This window comes from Eschrichtius robustus, chromosome 5 (assembly GCF_028021215.1).
Source record: "Eschrichtius robustus isolate mEscRob2 chromosome 5, mEscRob2.pri, whole genome shotgun sequence".
Classification (NCBI taxonomy): domain Eukaryota; kingdom Metazoa; phylum Chordata; class Mammalia; order Artiodactyla; family Eschrichtiidae; genus Eschrichtius; species Eschrichtius robustus.
This window is the reverse complement of record NC_090828.1, coordinates 133,934,116-133,947,318: the sequence shown is the minus strand read 5'-3', so window position 1 is coordinate 133,947,318 and position 13,203 is coordinate 133,934,116. Positions and strand designations below refer to the sequence as shown.

General features: G+C 40.6%; 1 protein-coding gene across 2 annotated transcripts in view; it reads right to left on the bottom strand.

Annotated features, from left to right (window-relative positions):
• CNTNAP5 (contactin associated protein family member 5) overlaps positions 1-13,203 on the bottom strand; it is an 879,857-nt gene that overhangs the window by 136,757 nt on the left and 729,897 nt on the right. For both annotated transcript variants that reach the window (XM_068544014.1, XM_068544015.1), the window contains exons 15-16: positions 8,910-9,037; positions 8,563-8,733 (exon numbers count right to left, since the gene is read on the bottom strand). In XM_068544014.1, coding sequence (XP_068400115.1) covers positions 8,563-8,733; positions 8,910-9,037 — 299 coding nt within the window. The remainder of the gene's footprint in view (positions 1-8,562; positions 8,734-8,909; positions 9,038-13,203) is intronic.

Below are 13,203 nucleotides of genomic sequence, written 5' to 3'. Positions count from 1 at the left end.
GTGGTGATGGTGATGGTGGTGGTGGTGATGGTGATGGTGGTGATGGTGATGGTAATGGTGGTGATGGTGATGGTAATGGAGGTGATGGTGATGGTGACGGTGATGGTGATGGTGGTGATGGTGATGGTAATGGTGGTGATGGTGATGGTGGTGATGGTGATGGTGGTGGTGGTGATGGTGATGGTGGTGATGGTGATGGTAATGGTGGTGATGGTGATGGTAATGGAGGTGATGGTGATGGTGACGGTGATGGTGATGGTGGTGATGGTGATGGTGGTGATGGTGATGGTGGTGATTGTGACAGTAATGGTGGTGACGGTGATGGTGGTGACGGTGATGGTGGTGATGGTGATGCTGATGGTGGTGATGGTGATGGTGGTGATGGTGGTGGTGATGGTGATGGTGGTGATGGTGATGGTGATGGTGGTGATGCTGATGGTGGTGATGGTGATGGTAATGGTGGTGATGGTGATGGTGGTGATGGTGATGGTGATGGTGGTGATGGTGATGGTGGTGATGGTGATGGTGGTGATGGTGATGGTGGTGATGGTAATGGAGGTGATGGTGATGGTGACGGTGATGGTGATGGTGGTGATGGTGATGGTGGTGATGGTGATGGTGGTGATTGTGACAGTAATGGTGGTGACGGTGATGGTGGTGACGGTGATGGTGGTGATGGTGATGCTGATGGTGGTGATGGTGATGGTGGTGATGGTGGTGGTGATGGTGATGGTGGTGATGGTGATGGTGATGGTGGTGATGCTGATGGTGGTGATGGTGATGGTAATGGTGGTGATGGTGATGGTGGTGATGGTGATGGTGGTGGTGGTGATGGTGATGGTGGTGATGGTGATGGTAATGGTGGTGATGGTGACGGTAATGGAGGTGATGGTGATGGTGACGGTGATGGTGATGGTGGTGATGGTGATGGTGGTGATGGTGATGGTGGTGATTGTGACAGTAATGGTGGTGACGGTGATGGTGGTGACGGTGATGGTGGTGACGGTGATGCTGATGGTGGTGACGGTGATGGTGGTGATGGTGATGGTGGTGGTCATGATGACGGTGGTGAAGGTGATGTAGTGATGGTAGTAGTGAGGATGGTGGCGATGGTGATGGTGGTGATAGTGGTGATGGTGGTGGTCATGGTGATGATGGGGATGGTGACAGTGGTGTTATCACCATTAACAGAGAAAGAGAGAAGTAGCAGCAGCACAGTAGTAGCACGCACTCTGAGGAGCACTGTACTAAGCAGTGCCCATAGAGTCTCTCATTTTAGTCCTCAAAGCAACTCTATGAGAAAGGTCTCATTTCTATGCCCATTTTATGGGTGAGAAAATGAAAGTTCAGAGAAATAGAAATAATTTGCTTTAAGTTGCCTTGATAGTAAGTAGAATCTGACTCCAAAAGTATAATCTCCATCTTTTTTCTCTATTTTAGTATATCTTCTTGTATTTTCTTTTATTATGTAAGAATTCTAAATCTGAAGGATGTGGAGAGGTAAATTATAAATTGAAGTTGAGGGGAAGACAGTCCCCTCTCAGGAACAGGAGTCTTCATATTCCAGACCTTCCCCTCCTTATCAGCACCTTGTGATGGCCCCCCTCCCTTACACCCGAGATAGGACATGTGTATTTCTTTGACAAGGTCATCAACTAACAGATCTGAATATTCAGCAATACCAAAGGTCAGTCATCACCCTGGCCCACTACTTCCTCAGCCTTTAAAGCCTAACAGAAAGCCAGCCTTGGTGTAAGAAGCCCCCAATATGCAGAATTTCAAGTAGCAGAGAGTTTGAATTGTTTTGCTTCCTGGTGAATGTGAGCCCTGACCACAAAGAGAGGCAATAAGATAGAAGCTTTACAAATGGGATTTGAGACGTGGACTCTGGCACCCTCAAGACCTGAGGTAAGTTTTCGAGCTTGTCACCTCTTACTTTTTCTCCTTTGTAAAATGGGAATAAAAACAATACCTAATTGTCAGGTTGTTTATAAATTCGTCCTGACAAATTTCTTAGAACTGTGCCTGGCGTGTAGGATGTACTCAACAATGATAGCTATTGTTATTATTATCATCACCGTGGCACGGTTCACCAACCCAGGTCAGTTGTCTTTGGCTCCTACACCCACGCATTAACGGAAACAGAATTGCAGGGAGCAAATCAGATTCAACACTTGCAAGATTAAATAAGAGTGAAGTTGGCCCTTTGAGCCGTTGCCTGTTTCTTATCAGGCCACCAATGCTACCTTGCAGCCCTGCTTATCTTGAGACCAAATAAACAACTACTGAGATATCGAGCACAAACGTATTTCTCTCTAAAAACATAGGTAAAGACTCTTGAGGTTGAAGGGGAGGAACGCTAAAGATTTTGCTAAAAGCCTTCCTGCAGAGCTGGTCTTGCGGATAATCCAGTTCCACGCAGACAGCACGTCTCTGTGGAGGGAAGGCTTGCTCCACTGCCGTGATGGCCTGCCACCCCCCGTCACCACTACCTCCTTGTTAGTTCCTGGTCTGCACTTATCTCTGCCCCAATATTTATCCCTCTGTTGTATAGTGATCCGTTTATGGTCTGTCTCCCCAGCTAGTCTGCAACCAGTAGATGAACATCTCATTCATTGGACACCCAGAACCTGGGACTGGGCCTTGTATACAGGAAGCTCCCATCAAACTAAAATTTCATTCGTTAACATGTTACCCTGCACATGCTAAATGCAATCTTTAAATTTTCTTTAATTCTTTTTGTTGTTGTTGTTGTTGTTGTTGTTTGTTTTTTAGTTTTATACCAAGGTGTTAGGTTCCTTAAAAACCTTCTAAACCTATTCTTATTTAACTTTACTCAGGTTACTATTAAAGACCCACTGTGTTCGACTCACCCCTCCCAGAGCTAGGGGAGAATCAGTGAAATGTAATAATCTTCGCTAACATTCGTTGAGCGCTTACCATGGCCCAGGCACTCTGCGGAGCATTTTTCATCGATCATCAACTCCCTACAATCCTATGAGAAGGGTAATATTTGGCAGCGGAGGGAACTGACCCCCAGGCGGCTCAGAAGCTGCTCCGAGAGGAGGCAGAGTCCGGATGTAAATCCAGGTGATGTGTCTCTGGAGCTCACTTTTTAACCCACTTGTCCTATGAGAAAACCACGATCCCCAAAACCTATGCAGTCCCTACCGGGCACTCAAAGCTAGATATATAATATGGGTGCCTGGAAACAACTGAATGAAAATAAATGTAAGTACATGGTGATACCCCCAACACTGCCTAGTGACTTGGTGGACAGGACACCCGAGGCCACCGTCAACTAGATCTCATTTGCCGGGGGGCATGGGCGTAGCTCAGTGGTTCTAAATGGGAAAGCTGGAGGCCCAGTGGCAGCATGACCTCTATCGTGAACTTACCCTCTTCTTCCCCCAACTGTCTGACAAATATCCTCCCTTAACATTTGCACCCTATGGTTCAAGACAAAGCGAAGGAGTCACTGGAGCCTTTCAGTGGGTGTTTACCCAGCCAGGGCCTCTGCTAAGCAGAGACGAATGAAACAAAATGAGCTCATGGTGTGCTTTTGAGCAGACTGACCAAGAAGGGGCATGTCAAGTGGAGGAACCTGCCACAAGCACGAGAGATGTGTACACCAAGTGCTCCTAGGAGACGAGAAGACGCCTTCCAAGGCCCCTGTACAATGCTCTTCCTTCCTCAAACTGCGACACCATCTCTGTGTCCTCAGCCCTACACAGGTCAGGCATGCGAGACGTCTCAGGCAGCATAATGGAATAAAGAAGAAGATGCAAGGCCTTAATGTAGTCTCCTAACCTCTCTGACCTCCCACGTATTCATCTGTAGAATGAGAAGTAAATGAAATATTGTTAAACATTTTTGGAGGCATGGACTCTTGGAGGAGCTGATGACAACTGTGGCTCCTACTCCAGAAGAAAAGCACACGCAGTTCTGCATTAAGCTGTAAAGACCTGCTGAATGTCCGATGCCTCAAAACATGGAGGCAGATCACGCTACTTTCTCACCTTCTAACATCCTTGGCTCTTGAGACAGTTTTGCAAAGCAGAGTAGGGAGTTGTTCGAATGAACAGAGAATTGAATCCTGGATTCTGAATCTTACTGGGTGATGCTGGGTGTGTTATTTACCCTCTCAAGGCTCACCTTCCTCATCTGCATAATGGACTGTGAGTTGAACATGAAAATCACAATGCAGCATCTTCATGATTATAGATGAGATTATTTGAAAACGAAATTCAATAATGAATATAAAACATTCAGTACCATGTCTAAGTAGAGTACTCAACCATTCAGTAGAAATGTAATTATTATTAGAATTAACCTTTCCTATTCTTGAGGATCTGAGGATTGTATCTTCAAGTTACCATCACAGTTGGTAATATTATTGACATGATACACCTGAAAGTCAGAACTCAAATTTCTAGATACATAGATATAGATGAGGATATAGATATAGATAGAGAGATAGAGATAGAGATAGAGATTTAGTTGTTCCTCCATCCCCTCTCCCCTCTCTACCAAGAGGACAAACACTAATCACCTGGAGACAACGTTAGACCCTATCGGCCTCGAGATGCCACCAGAAGAATCTACGTAACAAACTTGACTAGCCAGCCTTTATCTCTACTTTCGAAGCCTAAAACTGCTTTCCTTTATCCTATTATTTCTCCAAAAATGTATTGTTCTCTTTTTAAGATGTCATATGAACTGGAGTTCTAAGCCACGTCGTTGAGTCACTCATTTCCTCTGGGTATCTCCCATCCCTACAGGAGGTATACATGTTAACAAACTTCTGTTTGTTTTCCCTCTTGTTATTCTGTCTTTTATCACACGGTTCTCAGCCAAGAACTCAGACTTTTAGGAATGAAAATGACTTTTTTTTTTCCCCTACAGGCTTTAAGGTCAGCTAGCTGCCCCTACCACCCAAGGGGTAAGGCTGGGCTCCGGCAAAACCAGTCTGAAATCTTTACTTCCCTGTCTAGAGGCATTTGTTCCTAGGTAGTCAGAGGAGTTGCATATCAGGAGGATTGTGTGGACAGCTGGCAAAGAAGTGCTTTCCCACCAGCTGAAATGTGGCTCCTTCTTGAGGGAAAGACAGCCTTGACGGAAGTAGAGATTCAGAAGTCAGAGCAGGGAGAGAAATAAATTAGACCACTGCTAACATTTGTTAAACTCCTGAATCCAACCAGAAATAAAGTGCCCCACCAATTCCGGACTTGGTCACGTGTCCTGGTACCAATAAATTCCCATCCTTGTGTCTACCGGTTAAGATTGAATTTTCTTTTAATTGCAGCCAAATGCATCTGATTGACATACGGGCATCGACAATTCCATGTTCATAAACAAGCACTGAAGGGGTGAGGAACTTGCTCACAATTAAGAGTTAGAGAAACAGAAATTAGAATCCACATTGGGTTCTAACAAGTAGCCTCTTTCTGCTATGCCATACTGATCTCAACAGCCATTTCCTTCTGATCCCCCATCCACTCCAAAATATCTGTTTCAACCTGCACAGCCTTTGTGAGCTAATTGTCAAAATAGCTATTTTTTTCTCAGTCTCATTTGAAACAAATCCATTAAGACTTGAGGACATAATGAAACATCTTGTCTTTCATAGACGATGGACTAATCTTAAAGCTACAAAATTCAAATGTCTTAGTTGGAAGTGACCCAGAAAGAAATAAACTGAAAATTTTATGTAAACTTCTTGTTCCCTGTCCAACAATTCGGATACATCAATTTTGAAAACTTCTGTTCGGATAGTTACAGAGGAATACTCCTTGGGGATGAGGAAGAGATCTACTTGAGAAATCTACTACATTTATGTGAAGGCCATTTTCTTTCTAAGAAGCTGATCTGTAGAGGAATCTTACTATGAACACTTTAGGGTGAAAATTCCATCTGTGTAAAAGACATAGGTTGAGTGCAGCTGTTAGCAAGAAATGAAAGATAAGCCCCATTTGTTTGTTTGTTTGTTTTTCCTTTTAAATAATAATAATAAAACAAAATATTTTGAAAATTTTGAGGCCTCGTACTTTAAAAAAGTTTATACAAAATCTTTCTCTTTCAAAAAATACATATTCTCTGATCTGGTGGAAAAGTGTGCGTTGAACAATGACATCAATGGATTTTAATTTTTTATCCAATTTAATACCACTTGCACTGAAAACATTTTTGTGCAACCCAAAGGACAAAATATAGTATGAGGAAGTACAAACAAATTGGACACTGAAATATAATTAACACTAAATCATCACTCATTACCTTGTGATAATATGCCATGACATTTGCTGCTGCTTTAATGAATCGAAAGGCCTTAGGGCCTGATTGTTATTAAATTTACATTGAGGTTATTATATCCATATTATGAAATGGCTGGCACCCAACTCCGCATATTTAAAGCCTGGCCAAGGTAGCTATGAGGGATCTTATTTCACACTAAAGCCACAAGATCTTCCTGCCGTTAAGAGTCTAAATCATTGGAGTAAAAGGAGGTTACAACTACCAGTTAAAGAGATGCCTTTCCTTGTATTGTGCTGTAGCTGCAGAAGAAACACTTAGCTGCTCTGTGCTCTGCAGGAGACCTGTACATGCACTTCAGCCATCTCCTCCAGCCAGCACTTTTGTCTCTTTTTCTGGAGCTCTCAAATTTCAAAGTTTCTGTTGCTAAGACATTATTACTTAGGTTTTCAAGGGTATTTCATGCTATCACATTATAATTGTAATATGGTCAATTGCCACAATCAAATCATAGAAAACATGCATTTAAAACCAGGTAAATGAGGCATCTAATGAAAAGCGTAAGTCTTCATGGTCACGGCTTTAATAAGGGCAGGATGGCGGGAGCAGTCCCCCTTGTGTGTAAGAAAGAAGTGCGTATACTGAATGCAGAGAATCAGAAAACTAGCAAAAGCAACTAAAAGTAGATGTGTTTTTTATTATTGCCACACACCAGTAATTCTAAATAATGTCAGCAGTGAAACATTCCTCCACCGGGGGGGGGGGGGGGAACCTTTTGTAGGTTTAAGTTGTAACAAATGCTGATGTTAGTATTAATTTTTAATAATGTGTAAGCTTCAAGTAGTACATTTTATTACCTACCACATATTATATTCAAGAGGGAAGTTAATATAGAGAACTCCTGACGTACCATTGGCTCCTGAACATGCAGACTCAAATATGTGTCTGTTTTTAAGAATAAGAACTCAATTTCTGATTTCCCATTTTTACAGTTACTGTGCTATCATTGTTTAACTCAGATCTCCTGTTGAAACAAGGAATATATAGTACCACAGGGGCTGTGGACACAAATTGCACCCAAAGAGAGCTTAAGCAACTCCAAAACCTTAGGAACTCTGTAAGGTTTCACCAAGTAGAATAGTAACCCATGATGAATTTTCTAATAAAAATATTTTAGTGGATTTTTTTTTTTTTATTTCAGAGCTATTTGAAAGTTGCTAACATTGATCGTGAAAAAAGTACATAGAGATTATAGCAATTTCTGGAATTTATTGTAAAATGGGATTTTTATGAATCTCTATCAAATTTAGCCTCATGCTTAAAATCTTTCCTAAAATGTTTATATCTATTGCTTAATGTGAAAAACATTTTAAATTTAAAGTTAATAAAAAGTATCCTTTGATCAGTAAGAGAGAAGATAAACGGACAAATCTGAATATACTCTCTTTTGAACATGAACATGCAAAGAAAATCAATTCTGATGAACTCACAAATTTGCATAAGTCAAGTCTAAGGAACAGAACTTTTAATGTTACTACTATTACCTGAACAGACCAATATGTAGGTATTTCTCCCTTTTATATAAAAAATGAACGAATGTGATTAAAATTCTTTACTGTATTGTGTTTCTTTTTTGTACTGGAATATTTTTATTGGCATGATTACATATAAAAGTTCATTAACAGAACACTTCCCCATCTGCATTTGTATTACTTTTCATTTAACTTTATGATTATTTCTTAATATAACTTGTATATAGGAGATGGGATGTTAAAAAACGATCCATGTCCTGACACCAAACTCACTAGATACACCCCTGTTCATGGTGAAGTGGTAGAGAAACAACGGAAATTCTTATTGGTCAGTCACATACCCCTGGTGATGGGAAATAAGCCAAGAAATTACTTGCAGAGAAAAAGTACAACAAAAATTTGACTTCAAGTATAAATAGAATGCAGAATACTAATGCGTTCAGCTTTCCATAGAAATTGCAGTGAAAAAGTTCCGTGGTGTGGAAGCTTAAAAGAATAGGTAATAAATGCCCAGGGATCAGATAAAAGACACTGTAAATAAATATCTATGGGAATTTTGGGAATGCACTAGTTTGAAGAGAGAATGACTCTTTAAATACGGGTAAGTAATAATAAAACAGAAAACATAAGGAGGAACTAGAAATTATCATTGTTAATTTGACAGAGGCCCAGGGAGATCAATTTGATAATCTAAATAATACACTAGTTGTTGGCGGCAAAGATAAGATTAAAACTTCTGCTGACCAGTTATATTAAATTCATAAATGAGAACACTTACAGCTTATTTCAAGTCGGATGAAGTCTTTAATGCCAAGGTTTTCTAGGAAAACTCCAGATAAAGCCGTGGTTTTAAAAAAGAAGGAAATGTCAGCACTGAATTCCGCATGGAAAGTAGGAAAGTGGAGGTAAGAGGCTTCTGTATAAAATGATACCGCATTCCAGAAGTGTCCTGCAAATGAAAAAATCCTGAGTGTGGTTCATTGTTTTTGAATGGAGTACAGGAAAGCACTGGGCATGTAGGTAATTTTCAAGACTGGGGGACACTGCAGGGAAAAAGGATAAGGGAATAAAACATCTTGTGCTTATGTAAGACAGAGAGAAGTCTTCTTTCGATTTAGTACTCACGGTCACCATAGCAACGCAAGGGACCAATTCTCCAAGCAGCTTCTGAGTTTGATCTGTTGGTATCAGTGATAACTATCTGAGTGACAGGCAAGTGGTCTTTGAAGGAAAGAAAGCCAGTATCATTTGTCCTGCAAAACATAAATTTAAGAAAAGAGAGGAGAAAATGTGGATAATCTAGGGATTCTTTAACAAGCCTCCTCCTTTCAAAAGTGATTTGGCTGGTTGCTGCAGGGTTGGGGCAGCAGGGGAATAACAGAGGGCCTTTCATCTCATAGGTGTGCGTGAAAGTCTGGGATGCCAATTACAAAACCCATGGCCAGCTTCCAAAAACAAGAGCATTTTACATCTTCCTTAAGTCTTTCCAGAAAAGCAGAAAGTTTACAGAGCTTGCTGCTGCTTTTTATAGCTCACAGCATCCCACCTGCCCAACGCAGTGCTGATGGAACGTGAAACATTGCCTCTCTTTCCATGAAGAGATTGGCTATCTCAGTAACTAACTTGAAATAAGCATCACAAAGCCACTTAAAATCACTCCAAGGACTTGTTTCAGCCACCTGCCAACAGGTTTTAATCAGTTTAGGATGCTTCTTATCACCTCTTAACTCTAGGTGGTTTGCTGCTTTTTATGTTTTTTCTATGTTTTAGAGATCTTTGTAGTTAATGACTCTGGCTTTGTCTCTGTTAATTACGCAACTAGGAAACTGACTAGTTATCCTTTGACAAGAAAGTTAAAAATGAATGGGGTTAAGCTATCCAAGTTTCCCTTTTTTTTTAACATCTTTATTGGAGTATAATTGCTTTACAATGGTATGTTAGTTTCTGCTTTATAACAAAGTGAATCAACTATACATATACATATATCCCCATATCTCCTCCCTCTTGCGTCTCCCTTTTTTTTGAGTTGTGTTTTTGGACTCATGGTAAGGACACACCATTTTACTGAGGGTAAAAAGGAAATGTAAGTAAGAAACTGGCATTGAATGAATATGCAGTGATTTTGAGCAAGAAATATACTAGGGGAAAAGTAACACACCTATGCAGTGGGTACCATTATTTCCATCACAAATGAGGAAACTGAGGCTAAGAGATATGAGATAACTTGTCTACGGCCACAGGGCAGAAAGGGCAGGGGTCTGGTCACTTGGTGTCTATCTCAACCCTAAATTTAACAAGTATGCCATAAATATATGTTAATCTGAGCTGAACTGAATTATATAAGGCAGTCTGATAATTGCACATGGGTGGGTTGGACTGTCCAGCTACACAGCCTCAGGTAAGCACAGGATGGATTATCTTGTCTGTTCCTGGGAATTCGGAGACACGGCACCAAGCCACAACAATCAAGGCAAAGTATATGATGCAGCAATTTGTTTATGAGGACACAGAGGAGCAAATTCATATTGGTTTTCTCTGTAGACACAAAGACATCAACACAACACTCAAAAAACACTCAACGGGCTTCCCTGGTGGTGCAGTGGTTGAGAGTCCGCCTGCCGGTGCAGGGGACGCGGGTTCGAGCCCTGGTCTGGGAGGATCCCACATGCCGCGGAGCGACTGGGCCCGTGGGCCACAGCTGCTGAGCCTGCGCGTCTGGAGCCGGTGCTCCGCAACAAGGGAGGCCACGATGGTGAGGGGCCCGCGCACCGCGATGAAGAGTGGCCCCCACTTGCCGCAACTGGAGAAAGCCCTCGCACAGAAACGAAGACCCAACACAGCCAAAAATAAATAAATAAATAAATAAAAATTAAAAAAAAAACCCACTCAAAATCAATGTTATATTTCATCATCCTTTGCATATTATTTACAGCTCTGAGTCTAGAGACAAAGAAAATAATGTGTCAAACTATGAATTAAGGATGCACGGCAAGATCCAAGTAGTGTGATGAAGTGCTTTAAGGACATAGATTTAGAAGCACACAGATTTGTTCTGAAATCCCGGATCTCCAGTTTCCACCTGCATTAGCTTGGGCAAATTATTTTATTTCTCAGATTCCATAGTATCCTCAGTTGAAAAATGGAAGTAATGTCTATATCACAGAGTTATAGAGAGAATTAAATGATATGATATAGTCACAGTGCCCGATCTACGGTAAATGCTCAAAAATAGTAGTGTTAACACTCATCTGAGCTCTCATTTTTGCCCCTGAATCACTGCCGCCTCAGGCAAGTCAATTTATCTTTTCATACATCCAGCTATGATTCTGTCTTGGAGGCCTCCACACTACACAGAACATTGTGGAAAACTAAATGTTAAGATTAGACATACAACTCCTGAGATCTGTAGAAAAACGCACTAATTCATCTTGGTTATAAAAAAAATCAAAAATTCATCTTGGTTATAAAAAAATCAAATATTCACCTGACAGGTCTATTCACCCAAAATGTAAAGAAATGCACTATGCATTGTCTATAATTTGAGTACCTGTATTTAGAGGCCAATCAAAGGATCTGGAATAAGATTCTTGTGTCTATTTGAAAGCACATCTATGAATGTCACATATACACAGAATAAAATTAGAATCTTCATGTTCTAATACTTTTTCAAGCAGACGTTGCAAAGCAAGTTTCAAGTAACCAAAGTGGAATAAAGACCAAACTCCTGTAGAAACTCTACATTACTATAGGATTTTATTTCTCCCCAATTTTTCTTTCATTTTCAAGGTGAAAATGGTAGATTCTGAAGTCTGTCCATCAGTGCCAACCACTGTCTCCCTCATACACTATGGCATCTTGTCTGTATCAATTTGATGTCCTGGCGCCAAAGTGTTGGAATATACAAAATCGCTCCAAGAATAAAAAATCTCTTCCAAATAACAGAGAAAAAGAACTTCATATTTAGTTTGATGATGCAGAGCATATTACCAAAAATACTTTTTATATAAAATCTAAAAATCTCTCCAAAGTTGTTTAATGTGGTAGACACAAACTCAAATGCCTACAGGGGCCAGGAAAGTAATATAAATGAACGAAGCCAGCTTTGTGTTAGGTGATAAATGGGACCTGACACACAGCTTCAGTGTCGGGGGAAAGAGAGAGAGAGAAAGAACAAGAGGAAGACTGGGAGGAAGTAGTATTCTGTCTACAGGAGACGGTGATAGTCATTCCTAACAGGTAATTATGCTCTTCATGAATGTAGGACCAGTGGGCCAGACTGGACTATCAACGTAAAACTTCTCAATTTTTCAAATCTTAGAAATGGATTTAAAATTCTTAAAAAAAACCCCAAAAGTATGGTGGGAATCAACACTGCACTAAAACTGACCAATAAAACACAGGTGAGGGCTGTGTTCAGCCTACAGGCCACCTGGGCATCAAGGGACTTGGCAAGTTCATTCATGCTCTAGCATCACAGTGAGAAGAGTGTTTGGATTTAATTCAATGTGTGAGCGACAAGGCTGATTCAAACATTTCAAAGTATTAATGGGTAGAATATTTGGGGGGTGGCATAAAAAATGATACAAACTGCAGCTGTAGAGTTGATGTTCTACACACGAAGTTGTTTTCCTTTGGCTTTTGTATGAACTCGTCTTCTCAAGGGCAAACACTTTACAGACTTCGTCTTCCTTTGGAACAATATACAAGACTCTTCCTAAAGGCACAGGGTGCTTATGTACTTTATAAGTACAAAAATGATTGTGTGGTAGTGGGAAAGCATTGTCATTAGGCCAGACGGACCTAGCTTAAAACATGTGCCTCAACACACGGGTTGTATGATGTCATGAGGTCAGCCTGGGACTCAGTTTCCTAATCTCTCAAATGGGGATAATAATACTAATTCGATGTTGTTGTATAAATCAAAGTAGATAATGTATATAAAAATTAACATGTTGACTATCACATAGTAAGGATTCAATGAATAGCTATTGAAATTCCCAGTCAAGTGTGAAAAAAACCTGTAAAATACAAAGAACTTTTAAAAGGAAAATAAGGAAAAAGAGCCCCACTGTTGGCCAGCCGAAGATCCCAGCTTATGGAAGCTTGAAGGGCACAAAGAATAGATAACAGACACATGGTCCTAAAGAAACACATGTGACCTAATGATAAAACATGCACATTAGGGAAAAGACTCAAATATTCTCAAGAGCAAAAGTACAGCACAGAATTAGCCAATGTGGTCTCCTCTTAGTTTCTCTATCTGAATCTAGGGACTTTACCAAAATCAGGTTTGCAGAGCAGAACAGGGGCTATTGATTTCTTTAGTGTATCATTAAAGTGCAGTGAAAACTCACATACTGCCTTTTTTTTTTGTTTTTTCTGTCAGCCAGTTTTTGGTTAACTATTGCAATTCTTTTTA